General features: G+C 37.3%; 1 protein-coding gene across 3 annotated transcripts in view; it reads left to right on the top strand.

Annotated features, from left to right (window-relative positions):
* The window catches only part of NAV3 (neuron navigator 3), an 826,584-nt gene that overhangs the window by 678,988 nt on the left and 126,664 nt on the right, over positions 1 to 20,932 (top strand). For all 3 annotated transcript variants that reach the window (XM_057740850.1, XM_057740848.1, XM_057740849.1), the window contains exons 12-13: positions 424 to 807; positions 10,448 to 10,567. In XM_057740850.1, coding sequence (XP_057596833.1) covers positions 424 to 807; positions 10,448 to 10,567 — 504 coding nt within the window. The remainder of the gene's footprint in view (positions 1 to 423; positions 808 to 10,447; positions 10,568 to 20,932) is intronic.

Below are 20,932 nucleotides of genomic sequence, written 5' to 3'. Positions count from 1 at the left end.
CAACTATTGAGCCTGTGCTCTAGAGCCCGTGAGTCACAACTGTTGAGCCCATGTGCCACAACTATTGAAGCCCATGTGCCTAGGGCCAGTGCTCCACAACAAGAAGCCACTACAATGAGGAGCCTGCACACCACAATGAAGAGTAGCCCCTGCTCACAGCAACTAGAAAAAAAAAAAATGTAATGGTGGCGTTTCTTTTGAAAGCAAAAAAGTAAAAAAAAGCTGTGAGGAATGCCCCTTCCTACATTTTGATACCTGCAGAAGTGTTTAAATTCCCCCCAAAAAGTATAATTTGACTTTCATGAAAATGGACATACTTCTGAGAAATGACTCTCAAACTGTAAGCGTTCCTATCTTCATGCATTCTGAGTCCATGGCCCCAGGTGAACCAGAGTATAGTGATTTCTCTATTTTATTTGACAGCACCCTGGAGACAACATTTGACAGCACTGTGACCACAGAAGTGAATGGCAGGACAATACCCAACTTGACAGGTCGACCCACTCCCATGACCTGGAGGTTGGGCCAGGCATGTCCTCGACTTCAGGCTGGAGATGCTCCCTCGCTGGGTGCTGGCTACCCTCGCAGCGGTACCAGTCGTTTCATCCACACAGACCCCTCAAGGTTCATGTATACTACACCTCTCCGTCGAGCTGCTGTCTCTCGGCTGGGAAACATGTCACAGATTGACATGAGTGAGAAGGCAAGCAGTGACCTGGACATGTCTTCTGAAGTCGATGTTGGTGGATATATGAGTGATGGGGATATCCTTGGGAAAAGTCTCAGGGCTGATGACATCAACAGTGGGTAAGTGGCCCTGGGCCGCGGTCTCTAACAGAACTGTGTAAAGAGAGGTGGTCTACTATGATGCATTAGCTGTAGGAAGGGAATATAGGTTAGTTAATAAAGTCATTAGAAAATGTGAGAGATCTAAGGTTATTTGGGGGTAGTTCAGCCTTCTCTTCTGATCATTCGTGAGCAGTAAAATATAAAATTTCTGTAAAGTCTTTTTATTATAATCCATTAACTTTTTCTGTTGTTAATTCAGAGAAACACATGTTCTCTGTGTTTTTCAGAGTGATTTTCACATGCTTCTTAAGTAACAGATTTTGTAGTGAAGGACGTGGGAAGGAGACAGGAGGAGTTTTACTGAGCTGCTTGAATTTTTGGCTTGTCAAAGCTGCCTGTAACTGCTTTGAGGAACACATTTTCTAGCGTTCTTCAATTATACACCGCCAATCTAATTTGAGGGAAAAGCATTTTAGATTTAAAAGTTTCAATCTATTTATTCTCTTTTGATGGCATCAGATTTTTTTATATTAACCCCTGTTTTCCTTCTGTTTCCTATTACATTCCAAAAAAGTGCTGTGCTTATAAAACTCTCAAAAGTATTTTGACAATTTGGAATATTTATTTCAATCTGGGGATGATCCCCAATGGAGGAAATAGGATAGTCTATTAAAACTACTTCTGTTAATAACTGTAGTTGCCACTTTGAAAACTTATTACCTACTTCACTCTTGTTAAGTGCTTTAAGGACATTAATTCATTTAACCACCCCACCCCCACCCCCACCAAAAACCCTTATGAGGTATTTTTATACCTGTTTTACAGACAAGGAAACCGATCCCGATTGACCCCAACTGCATTAAAGCTAAAGAAAGACAGACTTGCATTAGGACTCAGATCCATCTGACTTCAAAACCCAGGCTCTGTAATACACGGGGAAGCTTCCCAATTTTAACTTTATTTTTCATGTGAGTGTGGGTTTTGACCTGTCCTTTGTCCTTATGCCTCTGAGAGGACTGGTCTCAGAAATCATTCTTCTATACAAGTAACCTTTTCTGACTTCACTCATGAAAAGCTTGTTTGAATGAGGACAAGACCTTGAAAAGTCCAAAAGAGCTTTTGATCAGACTTATAGCTCTGCTTTGATATCTTGATACCTTCAGTTCCTTCCTGGTAGCCACCTTCTCTGAGGTTCTAAAGATCTAGAATTAGGGAGACAGGTTGTTGCTGATGAGGGTAGGAAGTAGTTGAGTTGCCACTGGAGTCGGAGTGTCTCAATTAAGTCTCTTTCTACCCTTTGCTCTCTGTGAACTCCTTGAGGGCTTAATTTATCCAAATTCCTCTCTGTAATAAGGATAAAATTGCAGAATCTCCGTGAAATTGTTAAGAATGAAGAAAACAACCCACAAAACTGCGCTTCGCACGAAGCCTGTCACAGTGTGGCCAGTACATTATTGCCGTGATCACAGTTACGTTTTTTATCAGTAATAATTCTGAGCCTAATGATTAATGACAATAATCACAGGATGTGGTCTCATATAGGAGACAGTAGAAATTGTGAGAGGTGTGAGGAATCCTGGACAAAGAACAGAAAAGAGAGATCATGAGCTGAATTATGTATGTACACGTGTGTTCAGAAATATTTGTTGAGTTCTTCTTGTGTGTCAAGCAACGTTCTGGGCGCTGTGTGTTCAGTGGTGAACACTATAGACACAGTACCAGCCCTCGTATTACTCACATGTTAGTGTTTTTATATTTTTGTAGGTGTTCATTTATTTCAATAAATGAATAGTAATATGTGTACATATGGATGTAAGTCTATGTATATACATTCTTAGGTAAGGGGTTTTTGAAAGTCATTTTTTAAAAAACTGAGTTCTGCTTGTAATCGTATATTTTACCAGCATACCCGTACTCAGGAGCATTTTGTATTTTCCAGGCCTCTAGCCGTGTTAGGCAACTAACTTCCATAACAGAGAAATCTCAAAATCTCGGTAACTTAACACAAAGAAGTTAATTCCTCCTGCACATAAAACCCTTCCTGGTGATTCTGATCATCGGTTGGGGGCTAAGATGGGTGGTAGGTAACTCTGCTATTATCCAACCAGACTGCTGGTGTCACCCTGAGTGTTGATTTCAGCAGGCAGATGACAAAAGAGAGGAAGAGCCATGGTTTAGGAACAGTTCATATGTACCAGGCTGGACGTGGGGGGTATGACTTCTACCCGCATCTCCTTATCCAGAACGGCTGCGGCCACATCTCACTGTCAGTGAGGCCAGGAACCAATGTTCATCTGTGTGCCCAGGAAGAAGAGGAAACTGGTTTGATGAGACCTGACTAGTCTCTGTAGAACTCACTAATGAGCAGTTTTTAAAATACTGTTATATCCTTTATCCTTCCTACTTGTTTCCTACGTCACTGGAAATCTGATTCTCGCTTCTGTTCTCCAGTTTTGTTCCCTATTGGTCTTCCAAAGGAGGTCTTGGGTCGTCCCACAGATGAGTCTGTATAGGAATGCATTAGTGGTCTGCGTGTTTTGTGTTAACCAACAAAGTCATTCATATTCAGTGCCTAAAGCAGAAGAAGAAGAAGAAGAAACTAAATAAAACTAACACGAATCCTATTTGAAAACATCCTCTGGTGATGTTTACCTGCTTGGCCCTTTACATGTTATCTTTCCCATGGTTGAGTACAGGACACTGAAATTTAAAGAATGACTCAGAGTTCTGTCCCCTGGATGGAGTGAGACTAGATGTGGTCAGCAGGCAGTGTCGCTGGTCTCAGTTCAGGGGGGTTGGGGGGTTGTGGGAGGACACCCAGGACGTGCTGTACCTCTCCCTGCTCACCAGCATATGTGGTGTGCCGTTGTCGACATCGGTAGATTGCAGCCTGATGTGTCAGCTTTAAATTAAAAGATAGGAAGACATCCCGAGGGAATTTTAATTTGATGTTTTCTTTAAGAAAAAAGGGCGTAGAAATGTCTGTGCTACAATTCATGAAAGAAAAATTGAACCACAAAGTTAACTGTCTATTCCCAATTTTTAAAAGTATGTTTTAGTGATTAAAGGGACAAAATAGACTCGAAAGACATAGCAGTGAATGAAGATGTTTAATTTAGGATTTTTTTCTCATGTAACTGCAAGGAATGTCATGAAGTAAACAGGAATGGAGTTTCATTTTTTTCATGTACTTCAGGTAGAGCTCAGAAAATTAGTTAATCGGCATTCTGAGAATTCGAAATTTCTTGAAGCGTGCAAAGGCTTATCTCCTTCTTCTCTTCTTAAAATTACTTTAAACACTTGGGGATGTGAATCTGCCAGTAATTAGGAATTAGTCAGAGGAAGGCCTCTTACTTATAATGAATCTCTTTGAAAAAGTCTCCATGTGTAATCCAAAAAAAAAGGAGCACCCTGGAAAACTGGGGGAAAAGTTAAATATTTTAATTGGGTGGAAATTGAAGTTATCTGCAGGTGTCACAGTGATGTATAGTTGGGCCAAGAATATAGCCTAAAATTCTACTTTAAATGGCCCAAACACAAAGTAATTTAATTCTGGAGAATGACACTTTTTAAAAGGGAGGTGGACGCTTGAATCCTGCTTCTCCCCTGATCCTCCCTCAGTTCTCCTTAAGTAAACTTTGTGGTGACTGAAGCTTGAATGACATTGGGAAGGACAGGGTTACTTGAGTTGGGTTTAAAGGATGTACGTGGTAAACCACATATTCCTAATCATAATGCTTCTATTCATTTCATATTCAAGATATGAGAGTTATTTTTAGCAAATGTAGACATTTCTAATGGAAAAAATAGAATGGTAATGCTAGTCAACACATATAGCGCTTATTACGTGCTAGGTAATGCTTTGTGTATTTTACATATATTAACTCATTTGTATCTCACCATAACTGTAAGAGGTAAGCATGTTATGACTATCTCCATTTTACAGATGAAACAACAGAGACATAGATAGGTTAAGTAACTTTAGGTAGAACTCAGAAAGTTAGTTCGTTGGCATTCTGAGAATTCAAAATTTCTTGATGCATGCAATGCTGGACTTGAACTTGAAAGCAAGTCTGGCTCCAGTCTGCACTCTTAACCATCTTGACATATTGATGCTGTGAGGTTGTCTACATGTCTGCTTGTCCACATTTCTCTCCTAGGAGTTGATTTTTTACAAACAAACATAACAGAGCTTCATAGCAATTATTCATTATTAGTAAAGTTTTCTTAGCTAGCACCTTTGATCAAGGGGACAGTCCTTAAAATTATCTGTGTTCATGATCTATATTCTAGATGCTAAATTGAATTCCTTGGAGGTTAAAAACACACACACATATTTTAGATGCTCTGTGTTTCCATGTCATAAAAAATAGCTAATTGTTACATACAGTTTCTCATATGAGATATTGAATATAAAAACAGAATTCTAGGAAACATAGGTTTTAAATCTTTCCAAATCCCCACAAAAACAGACAAAGCAACTAGGTAGCAAAGCCGTAAAAGAAAAAAAGAAAAACATGATCATTGTTTATGCAAAAAAGATGATGACAAGATATCATCTCAAACCCCAAGTATAAGCAATAAGGGACAAACAGCCAAGAGCCAGAGGACCAGAATGATCTCGGCATCTATATACAAAGAAACAGAAGGTAGTAGTGGGGTGTCTGATAACACTGAAAACTGAAGAACCTCAAAATAGCCAAGAGAAATTGAGTAGAAAACACACAAGTCCTCTCTGAAGACAGCAGCTGAAGCTGGGAGGGTTTGGACCACTTGACCAGCCAGGGAGAGTAAAGGCTGAAGGTCTTATCTGAAGGGAATGGAGCAGTCTTGTTCCCATGAATTCACTAAACTCTCCAGCCACAGCTCCCTTCCAGCACAGGGCCGCAAACCGATGGGGAAACTCCTGGAAGTAGAAGCAAATTGAACAGGATGTGGCAATAACAGTGAAGATAGAGAAGGTCTGGATAAAAGTGGGAGATAGGAACAGAGTCCAAAAATCTCAAAAAGCTAATTATCACATTTTAAAACACTGCACAAAAATAACAGAAGCAGTTACTCTGTGAAGTTAGAAAGATATCTAAATCAAGTTTCTTTTTGTTCTGAAGAATTAATTTCACATAAAAATAAGCAAGAAAAAAATGTCAGCATAAAACCCCACTTGAGCCACAAACATATGCAACACATATAACTAATAAAGGATTAGTATCAATGAGGAAAGAAAAAAAAACATAGAATCCAATAGAAAAATGAGCAAAAGGTATAGACAGACATTTCACAGACTAAACATAAATGGCTATAACAAAGTAAAAATATGATCAACCTGTTTGGTAATCTGGAACTTGTAAATTAAAGCAAGTAGAAGTTTATTCTGAAAATATTTTGAAAACTCTTTGGCATTGACTAGTAAGGTTTCAATATGTATATATATATCTTGTGACCCAGTGATTCCCTTCCTAGATATAAACCATAGATAAGCTCCTGCCTGTGAGCACAAGGAAATGTGTATATACAAATGTTCATGGCAGAGCTGTTTGTAACAGCAAAAGACACTAAAAACACCTCAAATGTCTGTAATAGTCAAATGGATAAATAAACTACAGTGCATTTGCAAAACGAAGCTATACAACTTATAACATGAAAAACACAATGATGTACATCAAGATAGCTGATTTGCAAAAATGTAATTTTGAGTGAAGGAAATAAGTCAGAAAAGAATATATGTAATGTGATTCAGTCTATATAAACTTAAAATTCATGAGATGCTAAACAATATATTTTTAGGAATATATGCCCATGTAGTAAAACCACAAAGAAAAATAAAGGAATGCTTAACACAAAATCCGGGAAATAGATATCTCTGCAAGGGAGGTTTGGAAATGTAGGATTGGGAAGAGTCTGCATGGTCATTGAAGAAACTGGAACTGTTCTCTTTCTGAAGCCAGCTTATGTGTACATGAAAACTGATATTATTTTTTAATTATTTAAGGTGTACTTTTATACTTCATACTCTTGCAAAAATATATATTTAACTATGAAGCTTTTTTAAAAAAAAGCATAGAGTTGCTGTGGAAGTAGAGTTGTATGTATTTATGTTGATTGAGAAAATGGGATTGGATAGCATACAAAAATAAGATTTTTATAATTTCTTCCTTTTTCAATGAATTTCAGATGTAATTAGAACATAGTGATGCTGATTCATAGGTGTGAACAGACTCCATCCTATAGTAGTTGAGGGTGGTGAGTGACAAGAAGAAAATCATCTATCTAGATTGTTGACTGGGTGGGTGGTGTTTCCCTGTGACTGTATTAGCATACATTGGGTTGGCCAAAAAGTTCACACGGTATGGAAAAACCCGAAGGAACTTTTTGGCCAGCCCAAATACAAAAGGAGCATGAGCTTTAGTGGTGAAGTTTATGCTATATTTGAGGTGCTTATGGGAAATCCATATATTTGCACACAGGAAGCAGTTTAATATCTCATTCTAGTGCAGAGTGGAGCAGTATGGCCTGGAAATATTGTTTGGAAAACACACACCTAAAGAAAATATGCCAAAGTATGCAAAGTTTTTCTACAACAGAAGGAAGAAGAGAGATGGCAGTGGAAGGGAGGAAGAATTAGAAATGCTTTGGGAGACCATTGGGTTTTTTATGTGAATCGTCTTATAGCTTATAGAATTTGATCATGGCTAAAATTATCCTAAGACTTTCATAGTTTGAGAGATTTTACTTTTTGTCAGTAACCTTCACAAATTTCCTTTGCAACTTTTTGTTTGTACTCATCTTAGCTTATGGTTTAGAAGTTTAGATGTAACGTTATTAGGAAATATTTTTTTTTTTTTTACTTTACATTATTCTTTCAAAATGATCTAACATTTATAGTTCCCAGATTGCAGCAAATTTTTCCAGAGGAACTATGAAATTCATGTTCTTTTAGATTTTTAAGTCCTTCAGAAAAACCAAAAAGAAGGAAGAATTTTCAAGAAAAAATTTAAATCGGAAATTTGCTTTACTCGTGTGATTCCCATGTATAATTTTTCAAATAACAAACTCATGGTTCTATTATGAAAATGCCCTACCAACATTCCAATGCAACAGTGTCTGTAAACAGAGGAATTAGACATTGATGACTTTTTTGGGTCAATTAATATCTGTTGTAAACCTATTTGTACTACCTGGAAAATCCACGGGTCAAAGGAAAATGAGTATCCTTTGAAATGCTTCCTAAAAAAATAGTTTTTTTCTTAATTCACTGAAAATTTAAAATATTTTTATTCCTTTTGAAAATTAGTTTTCGAAGCATGTAACCTTTGTCTATAGAACTTACTCTTCTGTAAGCATTAAATAATTGAAAGGTTATGTTTCTAATAGAAGTGATCTTCCAACTTGTTTCTTATTTACATGCATAACCATTGTGGATAAAGTGCTGAGATCTGCTGCCATGGTTTCTTCCTACTGTATGGAAGCCTTTTAAATTCAACTGAACAAACATTTAATATATTTGTTGATCCCAAACTATATACAAAACACTTTGCTAAACACTTTTAGAGATATACCAATGAATAAGACCAATGAGATGTAAAACTTAGCATGTAGACATTGTTATAACTTCCTCCTGAGGTTAAGATTAGGATCAACCATGTTGATAGCTTTTTTAAAAAAGGAGTATCTCACTTATCCAGAGAGAAAATTTCTACCATTCTCAAACTTTTAAAACTCAATTTCAAAAGGAGAATGAATGAGAAAAATATTTCTCATTAAACACTTTATCAGGAATTCCATAATTTCCACCCTAAGAAAAGAAGCAATAAAAATATTTTAAAATATTTAGAATTGGTTGAGAACTAACGTGGAAGATAAGAAATTGGAAGTAAGAGTAAGCAATAAAACACTGACAACATCAATATTGTCAGCTGACAAATTAAAAAGTACAAAGGACAAATATCCTTCAATCTTTAATTGTCTTGTTTGGTATCACTGTATATGATACAGAAAATTGATGCTCATAATCGTGAATTAGTTATCAGAAAAAGTTAAGTCATATCTAGTATTCCCTGTTTAAAAGAGTATACCAGTGTTCAGCACATTTTGGAACCCAAAGTACTCTTTTTTATTGTTTTAATTTCGGTGGGATTAAATTCTTTGGTTATCAAGAAAATTAACCATGTAGAGTACCTTATGAGGATAATACAGTATGACAGTGTTATTGTTTTGTATATTTAAAATTCATATATTTCCTTTTAAACATATGTGGGAGAGAATTTGTGAATAACAAGTCATTATTATTTATAGGGCTCTCATATTAAGAACTTTATGTTAATTTCTCCTTTAATTATCATAAAATCTATATGCAGTAAATTTTATTCTTCCCATTTTCAGAGGCAGAAATTGAGGCACAGTTTAAGAAATTTGTTTAAGGATATTCAACTAATAAGGACAGAATTTACTAAGCATGTAAGCAATTAGCCAATTTCATAATCCTAGTTCTAACTATTTGGTCAGTCTTTAATATGGTCATGATTAAATTTTTTATTCCACATAGTGAAATCAACTTGAATTTGTTTAAGCAAATTGAAGGTCTGATTATAAGGAAGCAAGGATATCTATCTCCTAGAACCCAAGGAGACGTTGCGAAGCTGAAACCACATGGCCAAGTGTGCTTTTTGTGCACCTGTGTCATTCTTTCTACTTTGTTGATCAGCTCTCTCCGTGCCTCTTTGCATCTGGTGCAGATAAATACCCACAGCTCCTGGGTTTTCATTATCATAAACTCTTTCCATATAGGAAGACTGATGAGCTATCTCTTAATCCCATTTCTCAAGAAAGAGACATTTGATTAGCCCACATTGGGTAGGAGATTAACACCTGTTCTAATCCCCCATTGCCAAGGAAGCAAGATTATCTAATAGTAATGTGACTATGGGAGTCTACCAGCCCTTTGTGATGGTGCTGGTCCTGTGATGGCCAGGAAGTAATTCTCAGAGATAGGAAGCAGGGCAGGCAGTGCTGTCCTTCAGTTCAGACAGCAGTGCGTGGTGGTTAAGATCACGGTTTCTGAATCTGACTTTCTAGATTCATTCTCAATTCTGCCATGACTGATTGAGTGACCTTGTGTAAGTCCTTAATCATTTGTGCTTACTTATTTTCTTTATCACTGATGTGCGGATAATAATGTTATTACATGTAAACTATTTAGGACAGTTCCTGGCAACATCTTAAACGTTTAATACATCTTAGTTATTATTTTATGATAGTGGTCATTTGTGGTGTACATTTTATTTATCAAATAAGTTAATCTAATTTTAAGATTACTCCTGTGACATTCAGTGCTTCAAAAATGGTATTTACAAGGGAAGCGATGATTTTGCTAAGAGTCACATTATCTCTAAGTCTGTTCAAAATATTGATAACAAAGGGGAGAAAAAGGAAGGTTTTATAATAGGCTTGTTACTTGTTGCAGTAAGGAAGATTAATTTCCTTATAAACTTGAAAAGATTTTCTAATACTTCTTGATGAGTAGAATATTTGTATAGAAAAAAACTACAATAGAGTGTATTTGCATAATTATTAAAATTGTGAACACCATTTGTTTACTAAGTTAAATTATACAGATCAGGTCATTTAACTTTCTGTTAATTAATTAGACATTTATTTTCAGGTACATGACAGATGGAGGGCTCAACCTGTACACTAGAAGTCTGAACCGAATACCAGACACAGCGACTTCCAGGGATGTCATCCAGAGAGGGGTTCACGATGTGACAGTGGATGCAGACAGGTAATGTCATCAGCATATTTGATGGTGAGGAATGCATTTAAGCAGTTTTATAAATGAGATCCTTGGAGTTTTACAGTATAAACCAAAGGCCTTTTTATTTTGATATAATAATTATTTTGGAACATTTTAAAAACTAAGGTGGTTTTGCTTACAAGACTTTTAGCTCTGTATGCTAAAAGAAATTGCATTGCTGGTGAGTATATTTAACAAATTTCAGGTTACATGGTGGCAAATTTTAATATCGGCAAAAGCAAAGTTATAAACGTGGACTTGTGTTCCTTACTTGAAAAGAACCCTGGCTGATAAATTCCTTTTAATTCAGATGCTCTCAGAGCTACCTGGGGGCTAATGATATAAAGATTAAAACATAATTCTAATTATCAGGTAAAAGAAGCTTGATGCTTTTCTTGAGGGATTTCTTGAAAGCATACAACTCTTGCTTTAGGCTAATCTCTTTCATATTTCAAATTGCTTAAAGGTTTGTGTGTTTAATACACTACTTATTATTTTGCTGGGAATTGTTTTGCCAATTTTATCAGAATCACTGTTGTCTAAAAATATTGTCTTTGTAAAATAATTACTGTAAGACCTACATCTGAGCTGATTTTGCTCCCTCTTCACTCAGAATTTTTAGTTTCTTAAGCAGGAAGGGATTGCCTGTTTCCAGAACTACTGTATATCAATACCTAGAGTAGTTCTTTAATTCAGCTTTTATGAAGGGGACAAAAGGTTAAGACCTAATGTATCCACATTCTGAAATAAGAACTGTGTACAATTCATTGCATTTTAATATAGCCAATTCCAAAGGCTAGACAGTGAATTCTGATATTAGTCTTCAGTTCCTCCTCACTCAAATGCTGTTGATGTTTTAACTTGTTGGCAAGTTCTCATCCTGTATATATGCTAGTCTCTAGGCTGTATGCAAGGTGTCTGTGTGAAAGATGTGGTTACAAGAGACTTATGAATAATTTTGCTCACTCCGATCTCCACCTGAACTGCTCTTCAACCATTTTCCCTCACTGACTCTCACTAACTTCAAACACTATGGATTTCTTTCTACTTTCAAATTGTTGCTTTCTCTGCCTAGAATGCCCTTTCTCCCTTCCTTGCATTATGCCTCCATCACAACATTTCTGTTTCAGCTTAATGTTACCTTCTTAGCGGAGTGTTTCCAGAGTAGCTAAGGTATATTTCATTTCCAGTCACTTTCTTTCCCATTACCTTATATTGTTTTCTTTGATGTATACATCGCTCCTAATTATTTGTTTATGTGTTTATTTTGTATCTCCCCCATTACAGTATAATCTCAGGAATGCAAAATTTTTGTCATATTTATGATGCGTTGCGCTTTTAACAAATGCTTGCGGAGTGAATGAACGAAGGAATGAATGTAGGCTATATATTCATATAGGCTATCGATAAGGCCCAGCTGGCTAAAGAGACAAATAAGGCTGGGAAAAGAGACCAAATACTGCATGGATATTATGTAAGCGAGGGAATGAGTTATGTGGGAAAATAAGCGATTATCTTTCCCTCTAATCACTTATAAGTAAGTGATTAGAAGGAAAGAAACCCAAATGTGGGCCATATTTTGAAACTAATGGCCTACATGTTGTTAGCTGACAATGGAAAACATTAAAGGAGGGGAAAAAATCTGTTGGTCTTTGGGAAATGAGATTTATGATAGCAAAACCTAGGAAATAATACAAAGGCGATTTTTCTGGAGACATTTGGGATAACCAGCTCTCCCTGCCCCTTTAAGGCTCCAGATGGGGCCTTGCTGGGGAACCTCAGACCGACCGGAAGAGCCAGGTATCCATCTAATGAATTAGTGCCTGCAGAAGTCATAGTTCTTAAAGCCTGGTACCAGGATCAGCAGCAGCAGCCGCACTCGAGAGCTTGTTAGGAATGCAAGTGATCAGCTCCATCCAAGACTTGCTGAACCTGGGGTCCAGCAGTCTGAGCTTTAACCAGGTGATTCACATATACACTAAAACTAGTGAACTGCCATCTTAAAATTAGCAGATGCCAGGCCTATGAAAATGTAAACACAACATAAACATGTAAACGTAAAATGACATTTGGAAATTCTTACTTCATTCTCTGTGCTTTGACAAGTGAGAGAGACTATCAAAGTAACAATGGCACTAATCTGTAAATTAGATCAAATAATGATGTGTTGCACCTGAAACAAATTGTCTCCGATTTGAGAATTATATAAAAGGTTTTTGAAAGAATTATGTAATTGGAGGAATACAAAAACACTTTGGTCACTTTTATATATTAAATAACAATATGCTTATGGTGAAAATCCTACTATAGGAGTTTCTCTTTTATTATAGATAAATCTGAAGCTCTTTGAAAATCATATATTCAGGAAGTGATTCAGGATGTCTGTTGTTTTAAAATGCATGATCATAAATATTAAAGTTGTGAAAACCCTTCTGTTAATTTACATGGGATATTATTTTATAAAACTTTCTTAATCCTGATATCCATCCCAAATAGGATAGACAAGAATGGCTAAAAGTACTGAGAAGTCCTGCAGTTTAAAATGAAACCTGCTTACCTTTATTTAATTCAGTGCTCCTTAAGCTTTTTCATCACTGATTCCCCCACCATTTTCTCTATAATGATAATTTGTCCCTATAATATTTTAAGAAATGCTCATTTAGCCTCATGCTCTCATTTAGTGGATGTAATAGTGCGAGAAATTGGGCCTTTTAGCTCCTGTACTTCGTTTCCCAACCACTTTAGTCAGGGTTTTTTTTAAATAATATAAAACATATTAGTGATTGGTTCATTTTAGTAAATTGGTAAATAATAGGGCTTGCAATAGTTCACTGATAAGAAAGCTTAAATGCCAAAAGGAAAAAAAATCAGCAGTATTTTATTACTTTTTCATATTTCTTAGGTATTCTTTCTAAAAGGTGTATGGGGAAAATGCACTTATATAATGGCAGAGTACCCCGCTGGCTAGGATGTCAGTGGATTTGAATGTTTGTGTTGCTATAGTGAAGGTTATATGCTCCCCTTTGATCAACTCCTGGAGAAAATGTGGTGGGCACTAGAGTTTAGCTGAATTCCTCTTCTCAGCAGGTTGAAAGGGCCCCAAAGAAAAGAGGAGGGCTTCTAGCAGCCAGCTGACTGTATTGTGTTTAAAACATTTTATTACTCAAAGACATTGCAATTCCTTTTACTTTCCACATCAATCCAACACCAACCCCATTTCCTTATTAACTGACTAAGAAAACGGGACGAATCACTGTAGGCATGTTGGAGGCTTGCTCTCTGGGAACCTCAGAGATAAATTCATAAGAGACAATGTGTGGGCTTTATCCATTTGGCTCTGGTTATAATCAGCTCAGTCCTAATTCACATACACCTGTACAATTTTGTTGAGCTATTTTTAAAAGATAATTTTGGGGAAAGGGTGGGAGATGATTGTTGTTTTGACTTTTATTAATTCCTGTTACTGTCCTTACACTGGCTTCTGCACTAGCATTAACAATATTTGGTTAATAAATACAAATTACTCCTAAGTACCTAACATCATAATAGCACCTTGGGTAAAAGTAAAATAAAATAATAAAGGTGAAAGGCCCTGAGTTTAATGGTCAGAGAGAATAATGTAAACACAAAATAAAGTGATAATAAAATTGACCAAGTCATGATAGATGTGTGTACAATGTGCCTTAGAAGCATGAAAGAAAAATAATTATTTCAACTTGGGAGTATAAGAAAACACTTCCAAAAGCAGTATGATTTAAATGGGGCCATAAATAAAGCTTAAGACTTTTTGACATACAGCCTGGGAGGAATCAGAAGGAACAGGGGAGTTAGAGCATAGGGGCATAGTAGAGTTTGGTTTAAGGAGTTGTTAAAGAAATCCAGAGGCCGACAGGAGTTAAAGCAGTAAAAACAGATTTCATTAGGAACTATTGCAGTAGGAGAAATAGACCTCCGTACAGAGCTGGGCTCAATTATGAATTTAACAGGAACAAGTGGGAGGTTATAGCCAACAAGTAGAATGAGGGGGTTTAGGGAAGGGAAGGAAAGTTACTGAAAGGAGGTATGAAGGTAAGGGGTTCTTGCTAAACCCATTCAGTGGGATTCTTACTAAAGTGTAGGCCAGGCTGATTATATACTGAGGGTGGAGGATGAGAAGGTTGACCAGATATTGGAGGTGGTCAGCTGTCAAGGGTGGAGAATTCTTTCTGAATGGACCTAGCGGGATTTGTAATAAAACTGGGCTATGCAGCCCAGCCAGGGGCCAAGGTCAAGGCCGAGTTGAAAAGCTGCCTCAGAGGACTCTAAGTAAAGTTTTGTCAAGGAACGAGTCTTTGTCAGAGCCATTAGTAATGTGATTTTGCTAGTGTCCTGGGGATGTAGTAAGGAGTAGAGAAGAGATAATGGATCCGGATGGCTGTTCTAGAGTGTTTGGATCTGTAGGTGATTAGAAGTAGAAGCTATTTTACCTATTTTAATTAGTTTTTTTCCTTAAAGCAAGAACACATGTTATAATCATTATATTTTAAAAAGAACTCTTACACAGCAAATATTGAATAGAATGATGCAAACATAGGTAGACTGCTTAGGAAATGACCGTAAAAGTCCTGGTGAAGGGAGATGAGTGCTGACCTGAAGAACAAAAGTGGGGCATCATTTTGAGAGGAATTCGGGTTTGGTCTGTATGTAGTGCTCTGCTCGGACTGCCGTCACAAAGTACCGCAGACTGGGTGGCTTAAACAGCAGACATTTGTGTTCTCACAGTTCTGGAGGATACACGTCCATGATTACAGAGCTGGAAAATTCATTTCCTTATGCGGGCATTTTTCTGGCTTGTAGACAGCCACCTTCTCACTGTGTCCTCATGTGGCCTTTTCTCTGTGCTCTCTCGAGGTGAAAGAGATCTTACGTGCCTGTTCTTCTCCTGATAAGGACACCACTTGTATTGGAGGACACCCCCCCGCCCCCCGCCGTTACGACCTTATTTAACCTTAATTACCTCCTTAAAGGTGCAATTTCCAATATACACACGTTGGAGATTAGGACGTCACCGTATGAATTTGGTGGTGGAGGGGTGCAAGGACGGGCATAACTCAGGCCGTGTAGCTGTGTAACTCCCAGGTGGTCTCACCCGTGGAGCTGCAGGTTCAGTCAGCCTGTCAGTGCTGGATCAGAGCAGTCAGTATGTGTTTTATGCACATCGGAAGCCCAGCCCCTACGGGCATCAGGAACGTTGCATGAAATGAGTGAAGCAGAAGAGACATGGTAAACATGACCAGTGCAATGGGCACCTGCCCTCACCTCTAGAGGCTGCCGCCTGTGGAAAGGTACAGGTGTGGGAAGGAGTGCTGAGCATTGCCGAACTGTTTGATTTTTTTAATTGAATTTTTATTGTACATTGGGGTGTAGTTGATTTACAATGTTGTGTTAGTCTCAGGTGTACAGCTAAGTGACTCAGTTATACATATACCTGTATCATTCTTTTTCAGATTCTTTTCCCGTATAGGTTATTACGAATATTGAGTAGAGTTCCTTGTGCTGTAGAGTAGGTCCTTGTTGATTACGTATTTTATATATCGTGGTGTATATATGTTTATCTCAAACTCCTAATTTATCCCTCTCCCTCCCCACATTTCCCCTTTGGTAACCATAAAGTACAATCAAGAGTCTCGACTTTTCTGAGAACTCTCCCGATTTTTAAGTATTGATAACTGTCTTAGCAGATCTGTGAGATCAACAGATAAAGATATACATTTTTTTCAATGTCAGATAATCTAGGAAATCGCAGAGAAGCTATATAAAGCAAGAAACCATGAACATTCTCACATATGGTCATGTAAACTTCCTAGGTCCATTAAGTTTTTCTAAAGAGATACGCTGGTGGTGATACCTGCTGTGCAGAATGAGAATCCTGCCACTCCTGCACAGCCTGCCCGGCAGGTGCAAGGACTTGTGGCAAAACTATCTGAGCACGTTCCTAAGTTTTCAGTACAAGACAGGACCAATCTCAGGTCTGTATCCCAGACATAGCATCACTCTGGAGGCTGTGAGGCCTGTTATGGCAGTAACTGTAATTAATTTTATTTAAAACACTCTGAGGATAAACACTGTGCAGGCTAAAAGCACATTTGGGTCCATGATGTAGAGAGAGAAAAGAAGTCCTGAGAATGAACCCTTGACATTTAAACGGTGATAAAGGGAAGAGTAGCCATTGAAGAGACAGAGAAATCAGCTCTAACACAAAGGTGAGAACAAATAGGGTTAACTGGTATTTTTGAAATGGAGACAAGAGGAAAGAGGCACCAATGTCAAATTCCATGGAGAGGTGAAGTTAGATGAAGAGGGTTTATAAAGTAAAAAAATAAAATAATATGAAGCTTAACATTTGATAGGTGAAGTTACCTGGATGATTAAGCAAGCTGTAAGTCATCGCCTGAGTTACTAGGGTGGAATGGTCATAGAAGTCAGAATTCGGTTATGCAGCTGATTTATCCAGGTGGCCATTAACTCATTATGATGACAGAATGAGTCTCAAAAGAGAAGAAGACAAAGCCTCAGGTACCAGTCTTTGTTGAATACTGAAAGATTCCCTAAATTGTGCTAATAGATTTCACCAGATCTATTCTGGATTGTCTATTACGTTGTTACCTAAACTATATATATATATATATAAATGTATTTATTTATTGGCTTTGTTGAGTCTTCATTGCTGCACATGGGCTTTCTCTAGTTGTGGTGAGCGTGGGCTTCTCATTGTGGTGGCTTCTCTTGTTGGGGAGCTCAGGCTCTAGGCGCATGGGCTTCAGTAGTTGTGGCATGTGGGCTCAGTAGTTGTGGCTCACAGGTTCTAGAGCAGAGGCTCAGTAGTTGTGGTACACGGGCTTAGTTGCTCCGCAGCATGTGGGATCTTCACGGCCCAGGGATCAAACCCGTGTCCCCTGCATTGGCGGGCAGATTCTTAACCACTGCACCACCAGGGAAGCCCCTAAACTATATTTTTAAATATAGTGATTGTTCCTTTCAATTATAAACTAATCAATTTAACTATTTATATTTTTACTGATTTTTTTGCACATTTAATCATGACTTTTTGAAAATAGAGAAGCATAATATATCTTAGAAATTATTTTTGTATTGTATTAAATGAAAAGTTGATTTCATTTGTGATACTGTAATCCAGAAACTAAAATCACAGCTGATGAACAAGCTTACAAAAGGCATTATCATGATATTACAGCTTTCAGATTGTCAGTCATTATAACTTATTATACTGAGGGAAGTCTAGTTCCAAACATCTAGTCATACTGAATCCCCTGCTAGAAAGGGAAATCTTTTCTTCTACATTCTTAAGTTTTTAGTGGTTGGTAGACTGCAAATTACACTGACAAAAATACAGGAGACAAATTTTTTTTTAAATTTTAAAGCAACACATTATTATTTATATTCCGTCAATACAAACACATTTTTATGCAAAGATAGAATGTTTTTCTTGTGATTTGGCTTTAGGGGTACCCAAGTCTTTTTCTTCTCTTTTGGAAAGGCTTTTGCGATCTTCTGGAAGAACTCTGAGGTTGTGGATGCTCTAGACAGCCCTAAATTTGGGTTGCTCTAGTATTAGATAATTTCCAGTATTCTTTTTTTTTTTCCCTCAGATCTTTATTGGGGCATAAGTGTTGTGCAGTTTCCACTGTACAACAAAGTGAATTGGCTGTATTTACACATATATCCCCATATCCCCTCCCTCTTGAGCCTCCCTCCCCTCTTCCCTATCCCACCCCTCTAGGTCATCACCAGGCATCGAGTTGATCTCCCTATGTTATGCAACTGCTTCCCACTAGCTATCTATTTTACATTTGGTAGTGTGTATAAGTCTATGCTACTCTCTCACTTCGTCCCAGCTTCCCCTCCCCCCTGTCCCCCGTGTCCTGAAGACCATTCTCTACTTTTGCATCTTTATTCTTGTCCTGCCCCTAGGTTAATCAGTACTGTTTTTTTGTTTTGGGGGGTTTTTTGTTTGTTTGTTTTTAGATTCCATATATATGCATTAGCATACAGTATTTGTTTTTCAGACTCTAGGTCCATCCACCTCACTACAAATAACTCAATTTCATTCATTTTTATGGCTGAGTAATATTCCATTGTATATATGTGCCACATCTTCTTTATCATTCATGTGTTGATGGGCATTTAGGTTGCTTCCACGTCCTGGCTATTGTAAATAGTGCTGCAATGAACATTGTGGTATATGTTATCTTTCTGAATTATTGATTTCTCAGGGAATATGCCCAGTAGTGGGATTGCTGGGTCATATGGTAGTTCTATTTTTAGTTTTTTAAGGAACCTCTATACTATTCTCCATAGTGGCTGTATGAATTTACTTTCCCACCAACAGTGCAGGAGGGTTCCCTTTTCTCCACACCCTCTCCAGCATTTATTGTTCCTAGATTTTTTGGATGATGGCCATTCTGACTGGTGTGAGGTGATACCTCATTGTGGCTTTGATTTGCATTTCTCTAATGATTAGTGATGTTGAACATCTTTTCATGTGTTTGTTAGCCATCTGTTTGTTTTCTTTGGAAAAATGCCTATTTAGGTCTCTGCTCATTTTTGGATTGGGTTTTTTTTTTTTTTTTAATATTGAGCTGCATGAGCTGCTTGTATATTTTGGAGATTAATCCTTTGTCAGTTGCTTTGTTGGCAAATATTTTCTCCCATTCTGAGGGTTGTCTTTTTTCTTGTTTATGGTTTCTTTTGCTGTGCAAAAGCTTTTAAGTTTCATTTGGTAACATTTATTTATTTTTGTTTTTATTCCCATTATTCTAGGAGGGGGGTCAAAAAGGATCGTGGTGTCATTTATGAGGAGACAAATTTTTATATACATATGTATGCAGAAGATCACAGAAAGATGTGATTTAAGGAGATGGTTAGAAATTGGAACATCTTCATATGGAAAAAAGGTCAGAGGGAAAGATGCTTTTGGGAAAACAAATTACTTTTAGGAACAATAAATGGGACCATAGAAGAAGAGATGGGAGCTATGATGGTTTTGTGACAGTATCTATTTAGTCAATTTCTTATTTGGTGTCATCTGTCTCTGGTGATAGGAGTCAATCCTGTCTGGTTGTGAAACTCCCAGAGAGAAGATTTATGACAGTTGAACTCTTTTGGGAGACACTTTTAGGCAGGCAACGGGAGTTCAGCAAGAAAGAAAAAGCTCTTTGCAGTGGTATATTTTGGATCCCTTCACCCTAAATCTACCGTTTTTTTGTTTTTTTTTTCATCAATGTGTAGAAAATTGCGCTGCCTCTACAAAAGGGCGCATGGAAAATTCTCATAAAATCAGGTGGAGTGGCATTTCTAAGGGTAGGAGGCCCCTGGTATTTTCATGATTTCTCCAAATAAGAGAAGCGAAGGCAACAGAGATTTCTTCTAAGCCACCAGGCAAATATCTCCAGAGTCTAGATTCATGACACTTGTCACTAGTTTGTGTACACTCTAATAATTCCTTCTATTCTGTGTTGATTTATTCCTGCATAATCACAGAATCAGTATATTCCCATATATTAAGTGTTCCCTTCATTAGCTTACTGGCTTTCCATAGTAATTAAAAGCAAACACAAAAAAGATTAATAGGCTAAGATTAAAATATATAAAGTAAATGTAATTATTTCATTTTATAATTAAATGGCCTGACATTTTTGCCCTCCTTTCTTTAAGTAGGGAGAGACCAATGCAAAACACTAGAGAAACAGAAAAAAAAGAAAAAGTTTTATCTGCCCCTTCAACTTTCCTTTGGTACCTTGCTCATCTTTGCAGGCTTATACACTGGTTCTAAGCTTCTCTCCTGTGTCCTGATTCTTAGCATTACCTGACCTCATTGTGAATAATCTTATAAACTACCAGTACTTTTAAGTAATACCCCTCATAGAATTAATTCACACTGTACACATGTATTGAGGACCTGCTCTCTGCCAGTTCCTGTGCTTAATCCTGGGGCACCTTGTACTCAACGGTCTTACATTAGAAGGGCTTTTTAGGCTTGGATTAATTTAAAATAGGGATTAATCAAGCCTAAAAAGCCATTGAGATTCAAAGGATCCTTGGACAGTACAACTAGTCCAAGTTGTAGATATTTTTGATTGGGATATCTTTTAAAACATATATACAGGTGGCTCTAAGTTTTACCACCCTTTGTAAGACTGCCCCGGATATTAAACTTGGCCGTAGCTAAACTTCACCATTACAGAATACATCTCCCAGTAGAGGAGATGGTCCCCAGGACTCTTATGGAGAGGTTTACCCTCTCTCTTTATGTAGCACTTTACTAATGAATCTTGTGATGATGGTGAGGACAAA

This window comes from Hippopotamus amphibius, chromosome 7 (assembly GCF_030028045.1).
Source record: "Hippopotamus amphibius kiboko isolate mHipAmp2 chromosome 7, mHipAmp2.hap2, whole genome shotgun sequence".
NCBI lineage: Eukaryota > Metazoa > Chordata > Mammalia > Artiodactyla > Hippopotamidae > Hippopotamus > Hippopotamus amphibius.
Note: the sequence above shows the minus strand (reverse complement) of the source record. Positions and strands in the feature narration are given on the sequence as shown.